The sequence below is a fragment of the Macrobrachium nipponense genome, chromosome 7 (genome assembly GCF_015104395.2).
Source record: "Macrobrachium nipponense isolate FS-2020 chromosome 7, ASM1510439v2, whole genome shotgun sequence".
In the NCBI taxonomy this organism is placed as follows: Eukaryota; Metazoa; Arthropoda; class Malacostraca; order Decapoda; family Palaemonidae; genus Macrobrachium; species Macrobrachium nipponense.
The window spans coordinates 100,464,676-100,483,572 of record NC_061109.1 but is presented as its reverse complement, the minus strand read 5'-3'; the positions used below and the strand labels follow the sequence as shown (position 1 = coordinate 100,483,572).

At 40.7% G+C, this 18,897-nt stretch overlaps 1 protein-coding gene across 1 annotated transcript in view; it reads left to right on the top strand.

The window, feature by feature from the left end:
- The window catches only part of LOC135217660 (tRNA-dihydrouridine(20) synthase [NAD(P)+]-like), a 127,637-nt gene extending 112,589 nt beyond the window's left edge, over window positions 1-15,048 (top strand). Inside the window, exon 9 of the mRNA XM_064253627.1 lies at window positions 14,149-15,048. Coding sequence (XP_064109697.1) covers window positions 14,149-14,446 — 298 coding nt within the window. The 3' untranslated portion in view covers window positions 14,447-15,048. The remainder of the gene's footprint in view (window positions 1-14,148) is intronic.
- Window positions 15,049-18,897: the final 3,849 nt, after the last annotated feature.

The window sequence follows — 18,897 nt, the reverse complement described above, 5'->3', positions numbered from 1 at the left end:
AAACTTTATATTATTATAAAAATGTCATTTCTTTTACCGTGCTGCATGATTGAAAATCGCCCCTTCTTGAAGGTGGGAGGAGAGACGCTTGGAGAGTCTGGTAGTGGTCATCCCAACATAGGAGTGGTGGCGTCCTTCCACCAGGCATGTGAATTTGTAGATGAATCTCCTTCTCTTCAAAGACATTTCTGGGGGCGCCGGATTGTTTTTAAGAAGCAGCTGGCTGGTTTTATATTCAAATTATTTGGCTAATTTTATCACCTTCTGCAGTGGGGAGACATTTTCACTTATTATTTTTCTAATAGCCTTTTCATCTTCCAAATATTTGTGGTGCATATAGTTTTTATAAAATAATTTTAAAGCTCCACTTTGGTCGTTAGTTTCTGTCGTGCTTTCCCAGTGCCAGTTATTTATGGAGTCCCGCGTTTGACGTTCGACCGTATGATTTGCAAAGTTATAGTTGATGAGGACTTGTGTGGACCTTTTGATCTCCTTGGTGGTTTCTCTCCATGTGGAGCAGTGTGTAAGGGCGCGGCGGATGAAGGCATCTACCATGATCTTTTATACCTGTCTGGGCACTCATTGGACCCATTCCCTAAAAAGGAAATGTCTCTTATGTTGATTGTGTAGACCACTGTGGCAGAATAAATCAAAGACATATAAAAAACTGTCTTTATTTACCTCTCAGTTCCAACCTGACAAGTGCCTACATAGTTTCCAATTGCTTCCCTTTCCCGCTCACAGCATAAACATAAACAAACCTCACAAACAAATGACGAGTGCAATGCGCAACGTTGTACACAAACATTCTCAACAGAGTTAACATATTCCCTCTCTTTTGCATGAAAAAAAAAAAAAAAATCCATGTCCAAAGCAACAAGCATTATAAAATTATCTCATATAAAATATATTTAAGATTTGAGGGATCCACTATCAAACACTTTACCTATTCTCAAAGAATTTACCCCCTTTTTGGATAACACATCAGCCAACTGTGCTTTTGAATCTACCCAAAATATCTTAAACTCTCCATTATGAACTAATTCTTTGAGAATAGCTATGTCAATTCTCAATCTCTTTTCTGAAACATTTTGAACGGAGTACACATTCTCATAAAGTGAATGGTTATCCACATAGAGTTCCACAGGCAGATTTCTCTTTCCATCGTACAATATTTGGGACATGTTTCCAACATAGTAAGCCATATCCACTGCCTCAGCAGCTGCTAGTGTTTCTGCTGCAAGAGTGCTTTTTACAACCCTTCTGATTTTCTTTTGACTCCCAGTATAAAGGACAACTATTTCCATTTTCACCCACTAAGAAAATCACAAAGCCCCCAGCACTACTAAATCCATCGGGGAGATTGACTTAAGAAGCATCACTGTACACAACCAACTTAAACTTAAAACTGTCTCCCAGTCCTGGGAAGTACATACAGCTCTCAAAGGTACAGGCTTTTCTTAGACATTTGTTTGCCTCAGTCAGATCTTTTACTTTAGGGTTATTTATTTTACAGCTAGGTTCCAACACATCATATGCCAAGTCAGGTCTTGAATTAGTGGATAACCACCCTAGTTGCCCTACTAGACTCCTAAAGTTCTCCTTTTCTTCTTCATTACACTCCATATTCTTATTTAATCCTCTCTCAGCACTTACAGTTATAGATTCAAGAGATTTACAATACTCATTTTGATGAAGTGTGACACCATGCTTATTCTGAGCAATATCCAGGCCAATGTATCTGAATATAGCATTACTTTGTTCCCTAACCTGAAAATGATTTCTGATTTGTGCAATGACTACACTTTCAAATTTCTTTATTCCTCCCACAAGAAATCATCTACATACATCAAAAACATACCACAAAGATCTCCTTCATAATACCAATAGAATGCTGCAGGGTCAGTTTTCACCTGATTACCTCCCATCTTCAGGAGGAAAGACTTCACTGTGAGATTCCATTTTCTAGCAGCATCATGAAGACCATATACACATTTTTTAAATTTCCATAGTACATTATCATCACAGCCAGTTTCAACAGGTGGAGTAAGATGCACTTTACACTCAAACTGTTCACTCTGTAGGACTGCAACCTTAATATCAATTGAATTCACTGCCCATCTTTTGGAAGTCAATATACCAACAAAGGACCTCAACACTTCCTTGCTAACAGTGGGAGAATCTGGCTGGATATCTTCTTTTTCCTCAAAACCTCTAGCAACTAGCCATGCTTTAATTTTCTTTTTCCCATCAGTTTTCCTTTTCTGTCACCACCCATCGTACTGACAATGCCTTCTGACCCAAGTCAGAAATTTCCTCATAAACATTAAAATTCTTCCAGGTTTTTAGTTCTTGTTTTGCTTTATCAAGTTCCTGACTTTCTGTGTTTTCACAAGCCATTATAATTTCACTGGGTTCCTGTACTTCATCTTCTAAAACTGGTACCCATTTTTCTACATCTCTGTTCCAGTCAATGGCTGTTATATGTACATCTTTATGTTCAATATTTCTCCAACTACTATATTTAACTGTAGATTTTCCAGCACGGCTGTGAACAGTTCCTATCTGCCATTCATCAGACTCTTTCGGCAGGAATCTTACTTCTTGTCCAATCTTTGAAATACTCTTAATTGTTAAATTATATTCAGATGAAGTGACCTCAACTTTGGTTTGGTTCTCTTATTCTCCATCTTAATTTTTTTTTACTTTCCGTTGGATTTATAACTGCTTCTATCTCATTCTTCCTACTTTTGTCTGTCTCATCCTTTTCTCTTTGATGCCTCAACATATCAAGCAGCACATTTCTTCCTTCTTTTCTGGGCTCAGCTCGTGTCGCTGCGCGAAATATCCTTTAATCTATTATTTCTAGGGTAAATGTACTAACACATACCAGAGAATAAATAAATAAAGAAAAAGGTCAGTATAACTGACTCGCTCACCCTCCCAGAGGGTGTCGGTATGAACACTATGGCGAGTGAGACCACTACCACGAGCCAAAAGCCAATAGAATTCTCCCACTACAAAATCCTCCAAGAGGAGAGCCGACCCACAGAGTGGGCAACACTTACTACTACTACTCCATCCCATGCTGCCGACTGCTGCGCCTCTGGTGGCCATCCTTTTCAGTTAGCGCACTCGATTCACACGTGCCTTTTTCTACTCGGTGTTTTTTGTGCCCTTTCCTTTGGATTTATTTACCATGGAGCGTGCAGCCATCGCAGCAGCTAAGTTAAGTACTTCAGTGTTTATTTGCTAATTGGTTTTTTATTTCCTTCCGGCCCTGAGCCCGTATTTGCCGTTTTTTAGGTATAAATACGAACTCTAGGTCGGAAGCATGGCAGCATGGTTCTGCCTCGTGGTGGGTTCGTTCTGGGTCGCCCATACCCAGAACATCCCCTTGCTTATGTACGCTCTATTTTATTTATCCGCTTTGTTTAGGGTACGGTCTACACGGTTTTGTCATGCATGCATGTCTTTTACCTTATGTAGGCTCTTCCATCCAGACCCTAGCCACGGCTCTTAGTATCGGCCCCGGCTAGCTTTGAGTGGTAGACTTGCCTTCGGGTTAGTCGTACACTCCTGGATTTTTTTTTTTTTTTTTTTTTTTTTTTTTTTTTTCTCCTACTATATTGTTTTCTTTCTTTCATTTTATTATTCATTTGATTTATTTATGTGATATTTGTTAGGTTAGTTAGGCGTCTGGCTTGCTTAGCCTAGGTCATGGCCCATTGGGCCTATATGTTACCGCTCTTCAGCTCGGTTGCTTCCCGATAGCATCTCTCTGATCAGTTGGTTATGTTTCTAGGCTTAGTTATTTGTTCTTATCGCCCCGTGGTCACTACGTGATCACGAGGCAGGCCAGACGCCTGTCCAGTCGCCTTCCCCCCCTCCCGCTCTTTCTATAGAGTCGGGGGGGGGGGTGGGTAGGTCTGCCCATGCCCTTCGCTCCACATACCCGAGCCTGCTCCCTCTCTCCCCCCAGGCGGAGGGGTAGAGGGACGGGGACAGACCCAGACTGGACTCGACCTCTCCGGCTTCTCGGTCCAGGTCGCGGATGGTAAGGTGGGGGGGACTGGCCTTTCCCCCCTCCATTACTACCCCGTCGCTCCGTTACTAGCCGAGTCTGTATGTCCTCTTGCTCTTTCCCACCTTACTAGGGCTCCTTTACCACCGGAGACCTGGCATCCAGCGGAAAGGTGCTAGTCTACCCAACAGGGTGGACCGGAACATACAGTCGGTCCCTCCTAACCTCTCCGTTTCACTGAGTTACACACTCCGCCACGCACTGGACTTAGTCCGGTACGTTCGAGTTTTTAGGTTTAAGATCTTTTTATGGTTAAACTATTAAGTTTATCTTAAGTACCTTAAAACCATCCCCCTCCCTTTTTGTTTCACCGGATCCCTCCGGGGTTATAGCCTATTCAGGCGATTAAGGGAGGGGTTATGCCCAAATTTTTTCCGAGCTCCGGCATGCAACGGAGTTCTTCTGTCCTTTAGCCTGTAAGTGATAGTCTTTAAGATACTCATGTGTCTTTTCACTTACAGACCACCAACTATGTGAGCATCCGGGATGCGCCGCCACACTTCAGGACCCATGTGGACACGAAGTTTGCCCGGGTCCCATGCTCCAATGCGCGACTCCGCACGGGGACATCCAGGTCTGGTACCATGAAACGTGTATCCATCTGTTACGATCTGGTGAGCCAGCTTTTAGACGGGGTAGTATTCCAACTCCGGTAGCTGGTCCTCATTTGTTATAGTGCTTAAGTTTTACATCAATCACTCTAACTTAAGGTAAAAATTCAAGGGGTCTTATAGCCCCTATAATTTTAAGTTACGCTTTAAGTTAGCTTTAGTTTTAAGTTATTCTTAAATCTAATCAATACCCTCTCTTCCAGGCGCCGGCCGTGAGGGCGGATACCGCACTGGCAACCCTGCGGGCCTGGGTCGGCGGTTTCGGGAAGAACGCCGCCAAGGGTATGCCCTACATCCTGGAGAAGAGGTTGGCGGTACTAATCTTCCCCGGAGGCAAGGCGACAGGCTACGTCGACCCAGTAGAGGCGGCCCCGACTATATCGCCGTTTTCATCCTAGCAACAGCTGGCTGCCTCGTTGACTGACCAAGGCCAGGACATCTCCTCGGAAGTCGCGACGCTGGATATCAATGTGGAACCTATGGTAGGTGTGGAGACCTGTTGGTCGAGTAGGTAAGTTGGACACCCAAGGGATTACCCTTGGGTGCAACTGCTTCTTCTACTCCTGCAACCTCTCCATCCTTCCAAGGCTTTACGGGTAATGAATTATATACTTCTCCTGACGCTTCAGTTAGACCCAAGGTCAAGGGTCAAGCAGTGAAATCCTTGACGAAGACGTCGTCGTCGTCTAAGAAGACGGCTTCGGCGTCATCCTCTTCTCGTAAGTCTCCGGCTAGGAATCCCGGAGCAGAGAGATCTAAAGCTTCTGGGTCCGGCTCTAAGTCCTCGAGGAATAAATCCTCCAGAGAGAGATCTCACACTCCAGCGGAGTCGTCAGTTTCGCTACCCTTGGTTCCAGTTCAGAGCCACCCTTCCACCTCCGCAGCAGCTCCGGCTTTGGACTCCAACGCTGGTCTGTTACAACAGGTGGGCGACCTGGTTGGGTCTCTGAAAAATAGCATGGAACAAATGATCTCTCGGTTGTCGGATAGGATTACCTCTCAAGACAACATTATAGCCGGACTGAGCCAAGCTCCTCTAGCCTCTCCTCCACCTTTCAACACAGGTGGAGCCCAGCTTCCCCCGTATGACTCTCTACCTCCGTTCTCAATGAACAACCCTTGGAGAGTAGCGTCATACGCCCCCTTCCAAGACGGACTCATTTCTATCCCGGAATGTGGAACTCGGAGGATTGAGGACTTCGAGTTACTACCCGGAAGACCTTCAGCCTCCGTTCATCGGCTACGCCAGGCTCACCGCCTCAGCCATGACCCGGGATGATAAAGTACCAAAGGAAACAGTCCTCTATTCACGTGACCAAGCTCAGAGAGAATGGCTCAGGTGTCTAGAGGACATGGATTGTTCCAATACGAAAATCCAACCTTTCAAGAGTCCGTTTACGATCTTTACGATGGATGAGAGTACCCCGCTCCCTTTCCTGACAAAGATCGCAACATCTACCATTCCAGCGGCCCAGAAGGGGGATCCCATGCCTCAACTGAAGGAAGCAGATCCTACATCTCCGTTACTTCCTTCAGCCGGAGAATTATGGGAGGACTACCTAACACCTTCTCAGCGGCAAACTCAAACCGGACTGTGCTATGGAGCAGTTTGGTGAGAAGCTACCTAGGCTTCCAGATAGCCTTATTCAGGCAGAATTCGACGCCAAATCGCGGTTAGCCAGGTCTATTAATTCCATGGCTATGACCGAGGTGGCTACCATGGCCTATGGGTCAGAACCGCTCTTCAAGCTTCTTACCAAGTCTTTGACTCAAACGGTACAGTCAGATATGTTTGAGTTTGCCACTGCTAGGACGAATTGTAGGAAACATGTCCTACAAGAAGCAACTATTCGGCACGAGCCGAATAGGTTACTTGCGTCAAGCATCTGGGGAGCAGACCTCTTCCCAGAAGCGATGGTGAAGGAGGTTCAGTCAGAGGCTACGAGATTGAACCAGAGCCTTAAAGACCGTTGGGGTCTTACGGCCAAGAGACGACAGGATCTAGCCGGTAAGGGTAAGGGTCAAAGGAAACCTAGACGTTTCCAGCCCTACCAGAAAAAGCAGCCACGCTTTTCTCAACAAGTTCCGGCTGTTCCTTGGTGCAAATAGCCCAACCTTCCACCTCAAAGGCTCAACGCAGCCGATTTATGTTATCTCCCCTCAGCCTCAGCCTCCACCTCTTACGCCCTCTCTCCAGCTTACAACCAAGCCTTCGAGAGTCAAGCTTCACAGAAGTATGACCGCGGGTCGGGTAAGGGAGGGCAGAGGTAAGCGACCCTTTCGTGGGAGAGGATCGGGAGGTCCCTTTAATAGGGGAAAAAACATTTCAGGGGAGGCCGAGGAGGCTACCAGAACCAATGAGGAATTTCAGGTAGGAGGGAGGCTGTTTCACTTTCGCCACCGGTGGAACTTCAGCAAGTTTGCTCAGAGCATTGTGTCAAAAGGCCTGGGTTGGAGCTGGTTGACGAACCCACCCCCATCCAGACCTTTCCGCCAACTTCCTTCCAAGGAATTGACGGAGTATGCGGAGGATCTCCTTCAGAAAGGAGCTATAGCGAGAGTCAAAAGGTTAAAATTTCAAGGACGCTTGTTCAGCGTGCCAAAGAAAGGCTCACAAAAAAGAAGGGTAATCTTAGACTTGTCCCGCTTAAACTTAGCCATTCGCTGCGACAAGTTCAAGATGCTCACGATCTCGCAGGTGCGGACCTTACTTCCCCGTGGGCCGTCACCACCTCTATCGATCTTACAGACGCTTCTACTATCATATCCCTATTGCAAGACACTTCCGTCCGTATCTGGGCTTCAAGATAGGAGACCAGATATTCTCCTTCAAGGTAGTTCCTTTCGGGCTCAACGTGGCACCCAGGGTGTTTACGAAGCTGGTGGAAGTAGTAGTTCAACAACTCAGATCGCAAGGGATTATGGTAGTAGCGTATCTCGACGATGGTTGATCTGGGCTTCAACAGTCGAGGAATGCAACAAAGCAACACTGAAAGTAATTCAGTTCCTGGAATATCTAGGCTTCAAGATAAACAGGACCAAGTCAAGACTCACCCCAGAGTCAAACTTTCAGTGGCTAGGCATTCAATGGAATCTATCCTCCCATACTCTGTCGATTCCATCATCCAAAAGAAAGGAAATAGCGAAGTCAGTCAAACAATTTCTGAGTCACAAACTGGCATCAAGAAGATCTCAGGAAAGGATCTTGGGTTCTCTCCAGTTTGCATCAGTGACGAACATCCTAATGAAAGCCAAACTGAAAGACCTAACCAGAATCTGGCGCTCACGAGCAAATGTCAGGTCCAGGGACAAATTATCCTCAGTCCCTCTGATTCTAAAGAATCGACTCCGGCCGTGTGGGCGAAAGTCAAGAACTTGTCTGGTGTCAGTGCCCCTTCAGTTTCCTCCACCAGGGATCACCATCCACACAGACGCGTCATTAAGCGGTTGGGGAGGATATTCCCAGTTCAAAAAGGTTCAAGGAACGTGGTCACCTCAGTTCCGTCAGTTCCATATAAACGTACTGGAAGCAATGGCAGTGTTCTTGACTCTAAAAAGGTTACGTCCGCCAAAGTACTCCCACATAAAGCTAGTCCTGGACAGCGCAGTGGTGGTACATTGTGTAAACAGAGGAGGCTCCAAGTCACGTCATCTAAATCATGTCATGATAGCCATCTTCTCCCTGGCGGACAAGTTCAGTTGGCATCTCTCCTCCACTCATATAGCTGGAGTGAGAAACGTCATAGCAGATGCTCTATCCCGATCAGTACCTCTAGAGTCGGAATGGTCACTGGACAACAGTTCGTTCCAATGGATTCTTCAGAGAGTTCCAGGTCTACAGGTGGATCTCTTCGCATCTCAAGCGAACCACAAACTCCCGTGTTATGTGGCCCCCAACCTGGACCCTCTGGCCTATGCCACGGACGCCCTGGCTCTAGACTGGAACAACTGGGAGAAGATTTATGTCTTTCCTCCGGTGAATCTTCTCATGAAAGTTTTAAACAAACTCAGGACATTCAAGGGTCAAGTGGCTCTAGTAGCCCCAGACTGGCCGAAGAGCAATTGGTACCCTCTCATTTTGGAATGGGTCTTCGCCCTCTTCGGATCCCCAATCCAAGGCTCTCCCAGTCAGTACAAACGAAGACTGTGTTCGCTTCCTCAGGGATTCTCAAAACCCTAACTTTATGGATTTCATGAAGTTTGCAGCGAAAAGGGATGCGAATATTGACCCTCAGAATATTCTCTTCTTGGAATCCGATAAAAGAGATTCAACTTTGAGACAGTATGATGCTGCTGTCAAAAAGTTAGCAACCTTCCTGAAAGAATCAGATATTAGAATCATGACAATCAATTCAGCTATATCCTTTTCAGATCCTTATTTGAAAAAGGCTTAGCAGCTAGCACAATTATGACAAACAAGTCAGCCTTGAAGAAGATTTTTCAATTTGGGTTCAACATAGACTTGACAGATTCCTACTTCTCGTCTATTCCCAAGGCATGTGCTAGACTTAGACCTTCAGTAAGGCCTACGTCAGTATCATGGTTCTTAAACGATGTTCTAAAGCTGGCTTCAGAAACCAATAATGACACATGCTCATTTATAATGCTCTTAAGAAAAACCTTATTTTTATTAAGCTTGGCCTCAGGAGCTAGAATTTCAGAACTGTCGGCGTTATCCAGAGATCCGGATCATATTCAGTTCCTTCCCACAGGGGAAGTGCTACTTTCTCCGGAACGTACCTTTATAGCAAAGAATGAAGATCCTTTGATGAGGTGGGAACCATGGAAGGTACTACCCCTTCCACAAGATGTATCTCTTTGCCCAGTTTCAGCCTTACGAGCCTTTCTATCTAGGGACCTCCTCATCCTCATCGGGTCCTCTCTTTGTTAAGAGAGAAAAAGGTGGCACTTTATCTATTAAAGGCATCAGGCAACAAATCCTGTACTTCATTAAACAAGCCAATCCTGACTCTTTCCCAAAAGTACATGATGTCAGGGCAGTAGCCACCTCAATTAACTATTTCCAACATATGAACTTCGATGAGTTGAAAAAGTATACTGGATGGAAATCGCCGACAGTGTTCAAACGTCATTACTTAAAGTCCTTGGAAGCTCTGAAATTTTCAGCAGTTGCAGCGGGGAACATAGTTTCCCCTGACTCTGACTAATCTTTAGTAGAAGATCCAGTCCTCCTTTCTACCTGCCTCACCCAACAGTTCGTCTATTCCTGCCTTGTTCATTTACGGTCACCTTGTGTCTTAGCTGCTTTTATGATGATGTAGTGGGTGTCCCTTATTTTTTTGCTAGGGACACTCACATTTGATGATGGTTATTGATCTCATGGATGTCATCTCCTTATTTTTATGCTAGGAGATACATCTTATTGTAATGATTACGGGTTTTGTATATTAAGTCATATACATTCCTTTATATATTATTATTGTTGAGTTGTTTTGTTCAACTTTTATGTTAATTGCTTTAGAATGTTTTGATACATAGCTTTACACAGATACCATTTTTGTACATATATGACATATTACTCCTGTATATATGTATATTACCTTAAGTTAAGAAATATTATTAGAATTAAGGTAATTTAAGCACTATTTTCTATTTTTGTATCACGTGTATATGTATCCTTATTAACAATTATATTCTTTTATTTTTATTTTATCTTTTATTTGAGACCTCTTTTATTTTGTTGATTTTCTTTACAATCTTGTGCTATTTCTCTGGTACGATTTCGCGCAGCGACACGAGCTGAGCCCAGAAAAGGGATTTTGACGTAAGGAAAAATCTATTTCTGGGCGATTGGCTCGTGTCGCCAGCGAAATATCCTTTAATCTATTATTTCTAGGGTAAATGTACTAACACATACCAGAGAATAAATAAATAAAGAAAAAGGTCAGTATAACTGACTCGCTCACCCTCCCAGAGGGTGTCGGTATGAACACTATGGCGAGTGAGACCACTACCACGAGCCAAAAGCCAATAGAATTCTCCCACTACAAAATCCTCCAAGAGGAGAGCCGACCCACAGAGTGGGCAGCACTTACTACTACTACTCCATCCCATGCTGCCGACTGCTGCGCCTCTGGTGGCCATCCTGAAGTTAGCAGACAATCTTGGCGATGGGATGGGTAGGGCGGGATTTCGCTGGCGACACGAGCCAATCGCCCAGAAATAGATTTTTCCTTACGTCAAAATCCCTTTAGTGTTTCTATCAAAACTTTATGGTATTTCCTGAATGTTTGTTTCATGTGCTCTTACAATATTTGAACCATATTTCAAAATCACTGTTTTGCCATCTTGACCAATGACTGTTGCTAGTGCTTTCCATTCCTTTTGCTCTTCCCTCTTAAAATAGACTTGATCTCCATTCTTAAGGACTTTACCAGTGGTCTTTATTTTGTGTCGTAGTGCCCGTCATATTTTCTCAGAAGTTTCAGCGGCAATAAAGGCTTTTCTTGCAGAATGGCAAGCATTGAGGTATTTGGCAACCATTTCACTAAATGTTATACCCTCCAGTGCAGGAAGTTCATCACTCATGGTACATGGTAGGTTAGGATTCTGCCCATACACAAGTTGATAAGGGCTAAAACCCCCTACTACTTAAAGACAATTTTTAGTATTGACTGTCCATGCCAAAGCTACTTTTAAAGACATCTGGTTGCTCTCCCATCATTTTTGTTACCATTTGGTCTATAACTGCGTGATTACACTCGCACAGGCCATTACTGAAGGGAGAATATGCTGCTGTATGCATCACTTGAATATTCATGTTCTCACACATTCTAGAAGCATGTTATTCGCAAACTCTCCACCATTATCACAAGAATTTCACAGGGGGTCCCAAACCAGTTCCCAACCATGTCTCCATAATTTTCTCTCTTATCTCCTTGGGTTCTTTACTTCTTGTCACACAAGACTTTGAGAACCTCATTGCCATATCCACCATATGCAGAAAATATATATCCCCTTTTTTGTATTCTTTTAGGTCTATGCCACTACTTCATTGAACTCCTTTGCCATATTCACACAAACAATTGGCCTTGATGGTGTTTTCTTATATTTCATGCATATCTCACAGCTATCTGATACTTCTTCAGAATACACATAGCACATTTCATCCTTAACACCAGCATCTTTCAATAACTGAATCAGTGTTTTAGATGAGGGATGCCCGAATTGTTGGTGCAATTTTCCTATCTTCTTTTCTTTTGCATTAGCTCCCAAGGCCATCATTATTTCCTCTGTTTTCTTCCAGGCTTCTTTCTTATCCCTCAGTGGAAGGCAATAGTGTCCTGAGGAAGTGCACCTCAATTTTAACTTTCTTCCATGAATTTCTGTAGTATCATTTTCTAAGTCCAATTTCATTTGTGCTCTCTTCATTGATTTTTTACTGAGTAAAAGGAGGATAGAGCAGTTCACCACATCTGCTATTACACTTGCTCTGTCACCTACAATGTTCACTGGAAATTTTACTTTCATCATTGACTTATAAACATTACCATCACCAAACCTAAACGTTGTTTCACTTTCTTCCTCTTCTATTCACAATTTTTCTTTGTCTGACAAAGAATGTATGTAAGCTTCCAACCAATCACTACCACACACTGTAGAACTGCAAGCTGTGTCTAGGATAGCACAATTAATAGATTCTGTCATCAACACTGACATCATTTTTGGATTTTCAATAACAGAATAGAACTCTTCTTCCTTTACACTACTTACATACACATTTTTTGGACATGCTGGAGACAGGTGGTACTCTGATCCACATAAATAACATTTCCTAACCTTACCATATCTGTCAACTGAGTTTCTCTGCCTAATTGTTTCACTTCTGTTTACTATGCTTCCTCTTCCTCTGCCTCTAATCCTTCCCTGTCCTCTTCCATGTGTAATAACATTTACCTCCTCCGTGCTAAATACTGGTTCAGATTTTATCACCACAGCAGGGGTCTCACTCTCACTCCTGTTTGACACTCGCCCAATGATAACACTTCCTGACTACCAAAATATTTCCTAAGGGCTTGCTGCATGGAATCAAACATTTTATCCTTTTCACTAAGGGGCAATGCTGTCAACACTAATTGTTTATCTTTAACCTCTAGCCCTGCACTGTCTAATAACTTAAATGCTAAAATACATTTTGGTATACTTACTTTGTACCTCTCCAGAACTGTACTTCTCTTCACAAATTCCAAATTGTACTTCTCCATTGTATGTTCCTTCTTCTTTTTGTAGCTGTCAAACCTTGTCCATGCCTCATACACTGCTGACATCTCATCCTTCTTGTACCACTTGTCCAAGTGTTGAAACAAAACTTTCATTCCATCTTCAATTGTCAACTTATCAATATCCACTTCCTCAAAAATCTTGCTCCTTACCTCGCTTCCTTCTGGGAATGGCAGGGCAACAACCACGGCCTGTTTCTTTTTCTCGATGCTTGTGACAAGCTGCCATGCTTTTAGCTCTTGTTTCCAGCGGTCATAGCCCTTATCAGCACTAAAAACTGGCAACACCAGCCTACCGCCACATTCGCTGATGCTACTCATTTTTACAATGTCTCGGGCTGTCTTGTAAACTAGTACTTGTCAATCCCCTCTTTCCTGCCACAACCACGCTCTGCTACCATTTGTTGATCTTGTAGATCAGTGTGGCAGGATAAATCAAAGACAGACATAAAAAACTGTCTTTATTTACCTCTCAGTTCCATCCTGACAAGTACCTACATAGTTTCCAATCGCTTCCCCTTCCCGCTCACAACAAACATAAACAAACCTCACAAACAAGTGACGAGCGCAATGGGCAACATTGTACACAAACATTCTGAACAGAGTTAACATCTTAAACTCCACGGTGGTATGGTGTTCATTGTTCGAGTAGAAAAAGATATATAGATAATAAGGTAATCAAACTATTAGCTTGCCAGCATTTAAAAAATGCAGTGTAGATTGGTGGAGCTAGGAGAAATAATTATTTTGACTATATAATCAAGGATGAGGTTAGATGGTAGTGAATCCTTTTTACAGAATCGGCTAATGCAGCTTGCACGCCAGTGACGCCACAAGACCAGTGGTGATATATATATTGAAAATTGTATATTACTAAACAGCTATTGATAGACCTGTTTACATAATCAATTTTATCATTAATCATAACCTGATTTTATGTAGCTATGTAAATCTTCAAGTAATAATGATAATGTAGTATGTATATTAAATCCTTGTATTTACAAAGCTTTACTGGGGATCACAATAAATACTCTTGTTTGATTGTAAATAACTATTTGTCTTTTATTTATCAGATGATAATTCATAAAATGTAAACTTCATTCTGTTGCATCATCATAAAATAATGCTTTAATTCCTTAGAAATAAGTATGCTATGGTTTGTATGTATTACAAGTATGTATCGGCATCATAGTGTGTATCCTTTTTATTTTAGGGAGAAAAGTCGCAGGTATTCGGAACAGGCAGCAGCTATGGTATGTCTGCACGTTTTGAAGGTAGTGGACAAGACATATGGATTTACCCCAACAGTAGGAGCTAGAAAATACCAGCATGTTATAGATGATATGAAGACCACAAGAAAAGGTGAAAAGAGAGATTCATCAGGCAACAATAATTCTGGAGCTGATACTGTTAGTGAAGCTGACATCAAGAAGCAAAAGGTTAAGGTTTTAGAAGCAAATGGGAGTGAAGATGTTGAAAAAGGCACAGCTGTTCAAACAGTGGCTTCTTGATATCAAAGCTTTGAAGAGTAGTTTATGGACATGGAGATAATCTACAATTTTATTTCATAGGCTATCATATTTATATTTCATATCCCAGTCATATAATACAAAATTGCATGTTAGTTGAAGAAATGCAAGAATAGTGTAAGGTACTTCCAACTTTTGAAACACAATAATAGTAAATACGTACAAGCAGTCCCCAGTTACCATCCGGGGTTCTGTTCTAGGTGGGTTGCTGATAAGTGAAAACCGGCATTAGCCGAAGCTCGGTGACTTATGGCGCTTGGCACCAAGTTTCTGTTAATTGCGCCTCGGTTATGTATGTTATGGGATCATGACTCTATTATTGGCACCTTAACGGCACTTTATAGCACCAATAACTGTGAAACTTGGCTTGTTATGGCACCATAAATTGCTAGTTTTATGGTGCTAGACAAGCGCCTTGAAACCAGATCGCCATTAACTGAGTCCACTGATTACTGGCGACTGCCTAGTTCTTAGCTTATTCCCAGTATTTAAGGATAAAAACACATGGAGATATAGAGAGTGACCCCGAACATGCATATTTAATATTATATATATATATATATATATATATATATATATATATATATATATATATATATATATATATATATATATATATATATATACATATACAGTGGTCCCCCCATATTCGCGGGGATGCGTACCAGACCCCCCCACCCCCCCGTGAATAGTTAGAATCCGCGAATGTTTGGAACCCCTATGAAAATGCTAAAAAACAGCCTATTTTGTTAGTTAAAACTCAAGAAAAACCCACTAAAAATTTTCATACTTGGTTTTTTAATAGTTTTATCACAAAAAGTGCATTTTATGATGAAATTCATCAAAAAAACCAGGAATTTGTGGTATTTATCATAGAAAAATACCGCGAATGCGCGAATTTTCCGCGAATAATGCAGGGAAACGTTCCCCAGAGAAATCCCCGAATGTGTGAGTCCGCGAATCTGGAGAACGCGAATACGGGGGGTCCACTGTATATATATATATATATATATATATATATATATATATATAATATATATATATATATATATAATATAATATATTTCTATATATATATATATATATAATATATATATATATCTATATATATATATATATATATATATAATATATATATTTATATAAATATATAAATATATATATAATATTAATTATTATGATATATTATTATATATATATATGCATGTATGTATGTATGTAGTATGATGTATGTATGTATGTATAACTGAATCACGAAAGTTAGGAACGTGATAAATCCATAAATAAAGATATATGCCACGAAGGAAAAATAAACAAAGGAGGATCTGCGAGACCTTTCGACGTTAAATGTCCTTTACTGAGCAGAAACTGACATAAATGAGGCAAAAGACAATACAAGAAGATTCGTATAACTGACAGATAGGGATTATAAAGAGATTAGTACCTAGAATCTGACACACCTGGAAGATGAGAAACCTTCCCAAACAAGCATAAACAATGGGTGCAATTAAAGGTTTAAGACAATCATCTCAGATACAAGGACAAGACAATTAAAAGATTATAGGTGACAGCTATTCAGAACTTGGTAAACAAAACCATATTCACAATACATGTCAGACATACATTACAACAAAGATAACTCTAAGGCAACTGATTTTTATTTAAGTCAGTAATTATATCTTTGAGGTCATTCTCAAACATGTTACAAATACAAGGGTCTAAATGAAAAAGGCCACGACTAACATTGAAATTACAATGAAAAGTAAGTTGTATTAAAGCAGATCTAAAAGATTTCATGATAAGACATCTCTTGACCTTGCAGTTACTGAACTACCAACCCAATTTATTCGGTGGTTGTTTTCACTTAAATGAATGAATATTTGCCTGAGTCGTTTCAGGAACATTGTGAAAAGTAGGCTGAAGCAATCTTCCTTGGATAGTTATTTTTTAAAGAGGCCTTTAGTAGGAATAAGCAAAAAGGAAGATCCAATTGATACTACGAAAAAACAGAAAGTTGAAAGTGGTGAAGTAATTGAAATTTTGTAAAAAACGTAAAGTATAAAAAAGTTTTTAAAAATTGTAAAAATCAGAAAAAGAAAAAAAAATTAAATTTTAAGTTTTTTGTAAAGTTAAGTGTTACCATTTTTGTTAATGTGTTTAGTAAAGTTTAGTCTATGTTTCCTGACATTTTTTGATGTGTTTCATAAAGTTAAGTGTATGTACTAACAAGTTTTCTGCCGTTTGTCCTCCTCCTCTGTCGCCACTTTCAGAGATAGCCTCACTCAAAAGGTAAGGTTCCACATTTTACTACATACGTACGTACAGTATTTCTTGTATATCATGTAGACTAATACACTTTATTTACAGGTACTATATAGTACATATTAGTAGTACGTATTAAGTTATGTATTGAGTGGTCCAAATTGTATTTCATTGTTTATTGGTCAATTTAGCTTTATTATAAAATTTACTGGGGTGTTTTTGTAGCGCTTGGAACGAATTAGGCAATTTACATATAAAATGCGGTTCATACATACAGTAGAACTCGGACCTCGATGTTAATCAGTTCCAGAAGAAGCGTCAAGATGCGATTCAGTTGAGATCTGAATAGTTTTTCCCATAAGAAATATGTAAATGAAAACCTTGCCTTTTATACAGAGCATTACACATAAATTACAATTAAATTAGTTCAGATTTAAATAACATACCATTCTAGGTGCACTTTGTTTATTTTTGAATATATATTGTCTAAAAAGCTGCCCTACTTCCAATGCACCCATTATTACCGATGGGATAGTTAAGTGCCGTAGGCTAGGCATTGTACTATACTGCACTGGGTAGTCACAAAAATTGTTGCCAATAATAAAACATTGAAAAACAAACCTAATTATTACAGTGAATTAATGAAGTATTGAAAACAAGCCGAATTATGTCTGTTATCACAAACTTATGAAAAATTGTTTACAATACATCGACAGATTGTCTTTCAGCCATCTACCATGAGTGAATGTAAACAAACCGTAGTGCTGCCCTAATGGCTTTTTGCAGTAACACATAAACGTTTGAATACAGTAGTATTTATGGCAAATTTCATATTGAGGCTACCGGAATACTGTACGTATATTACTTTCACAATAAGGTACACAATCCTTTATCTGAAACCCTCGGGGCCAGATATGTTGCAGTTTTTGGATTTCAGAACTTTGGGGTCAGGAGCACAATCAAACATCACCACTGCAGCTGAAACATATTATTTTTTCCTTTTTTCTTTTTTTATTATAATCTTTTATTCATTATAGCATTACAGTGGTCCCCCTGTATTCGCGGGGGAAGCGTACCAGACCCCCCGTGAATAGTTAGAACCCGCGAATAGTTGGAATCCCTATAAAAATGCTGAAAACAGCCTATTTTGTTAGTTAAAACTCAAGAAAAATCCACTACAAATATTTATACTTGGTTTTTTAATAGTTTTATCACAAAAAGTGCATTTAATGATGAAATTGATAAAAAAAAAATCCAGGAATTTGTGGGTATTTCTCGTAGAAAAATACAGTGAATATGCGAATTTTCTGCGAATAATGCGGGGAAACGTTTCCAAGAGAAATCCACGAATGTGTGAGTCCGCGAATACGGATGGTCCACTGTATAGTTAATTATTATTTTTATTAATATTTGCACTGTTAAATGAATGTGAGATAATTAAGATCATCAATAATAAGATAGTGAGACATAATAAGGAGATGTCTGGATACTTGTGGAATATTCAGTGGCAGTGTACCAGGGGAAGTGAACAGCGGCAGTGTAGATGGTGTAGTCATTGCAATCAGTACCTCTTTTTAGCAAGTAACAGACTTTCTCGCCCTTCTTCACCGTGAGAAGCTTTTCCTTGTCTCAGTCATTAAGGGGAATAGAGCTTCCCTTGGCCACATCCTTCAGTGGATAGAACATTCTTGTCCACCCGAGGAACTCGGGCCCTCGAGTGAGTTGCGATTCTCATCATAGGGAGTCTAGTTCATACACTGTACAAGCTGTTGAGAGGGTCATCTGATAGAGTTCTAAGAATGTTTTTTCTATGCTTCTCCAAGTCTCAGCGAAGAGAGTAGGTAAGCCTCATGGCCTTTGATGCTAAGCAATTGATGGGAAGGGTACCTGTTATGCTTAAGTTGGTCCCGGAATTCATAATTGAGACTCAGTATATGTAGGTCCCTGATGCCAGTTTTTAAGTCTGTATGGGATTGAAACTATAGTATTTTCTTATATTAACTGATTTAAGAAAATAGTATTTTCTTAAATGAATTGATATTATCACAGTTTACATTGATACTAATATTTGAAAATTAGTAAATCATTTATTTATCATAAAAAAACATACATTTCAGTAAGAGAGAGAGAGAGAGAGAGAGACAGAGAAAGAATTATTATTATTATTCAAA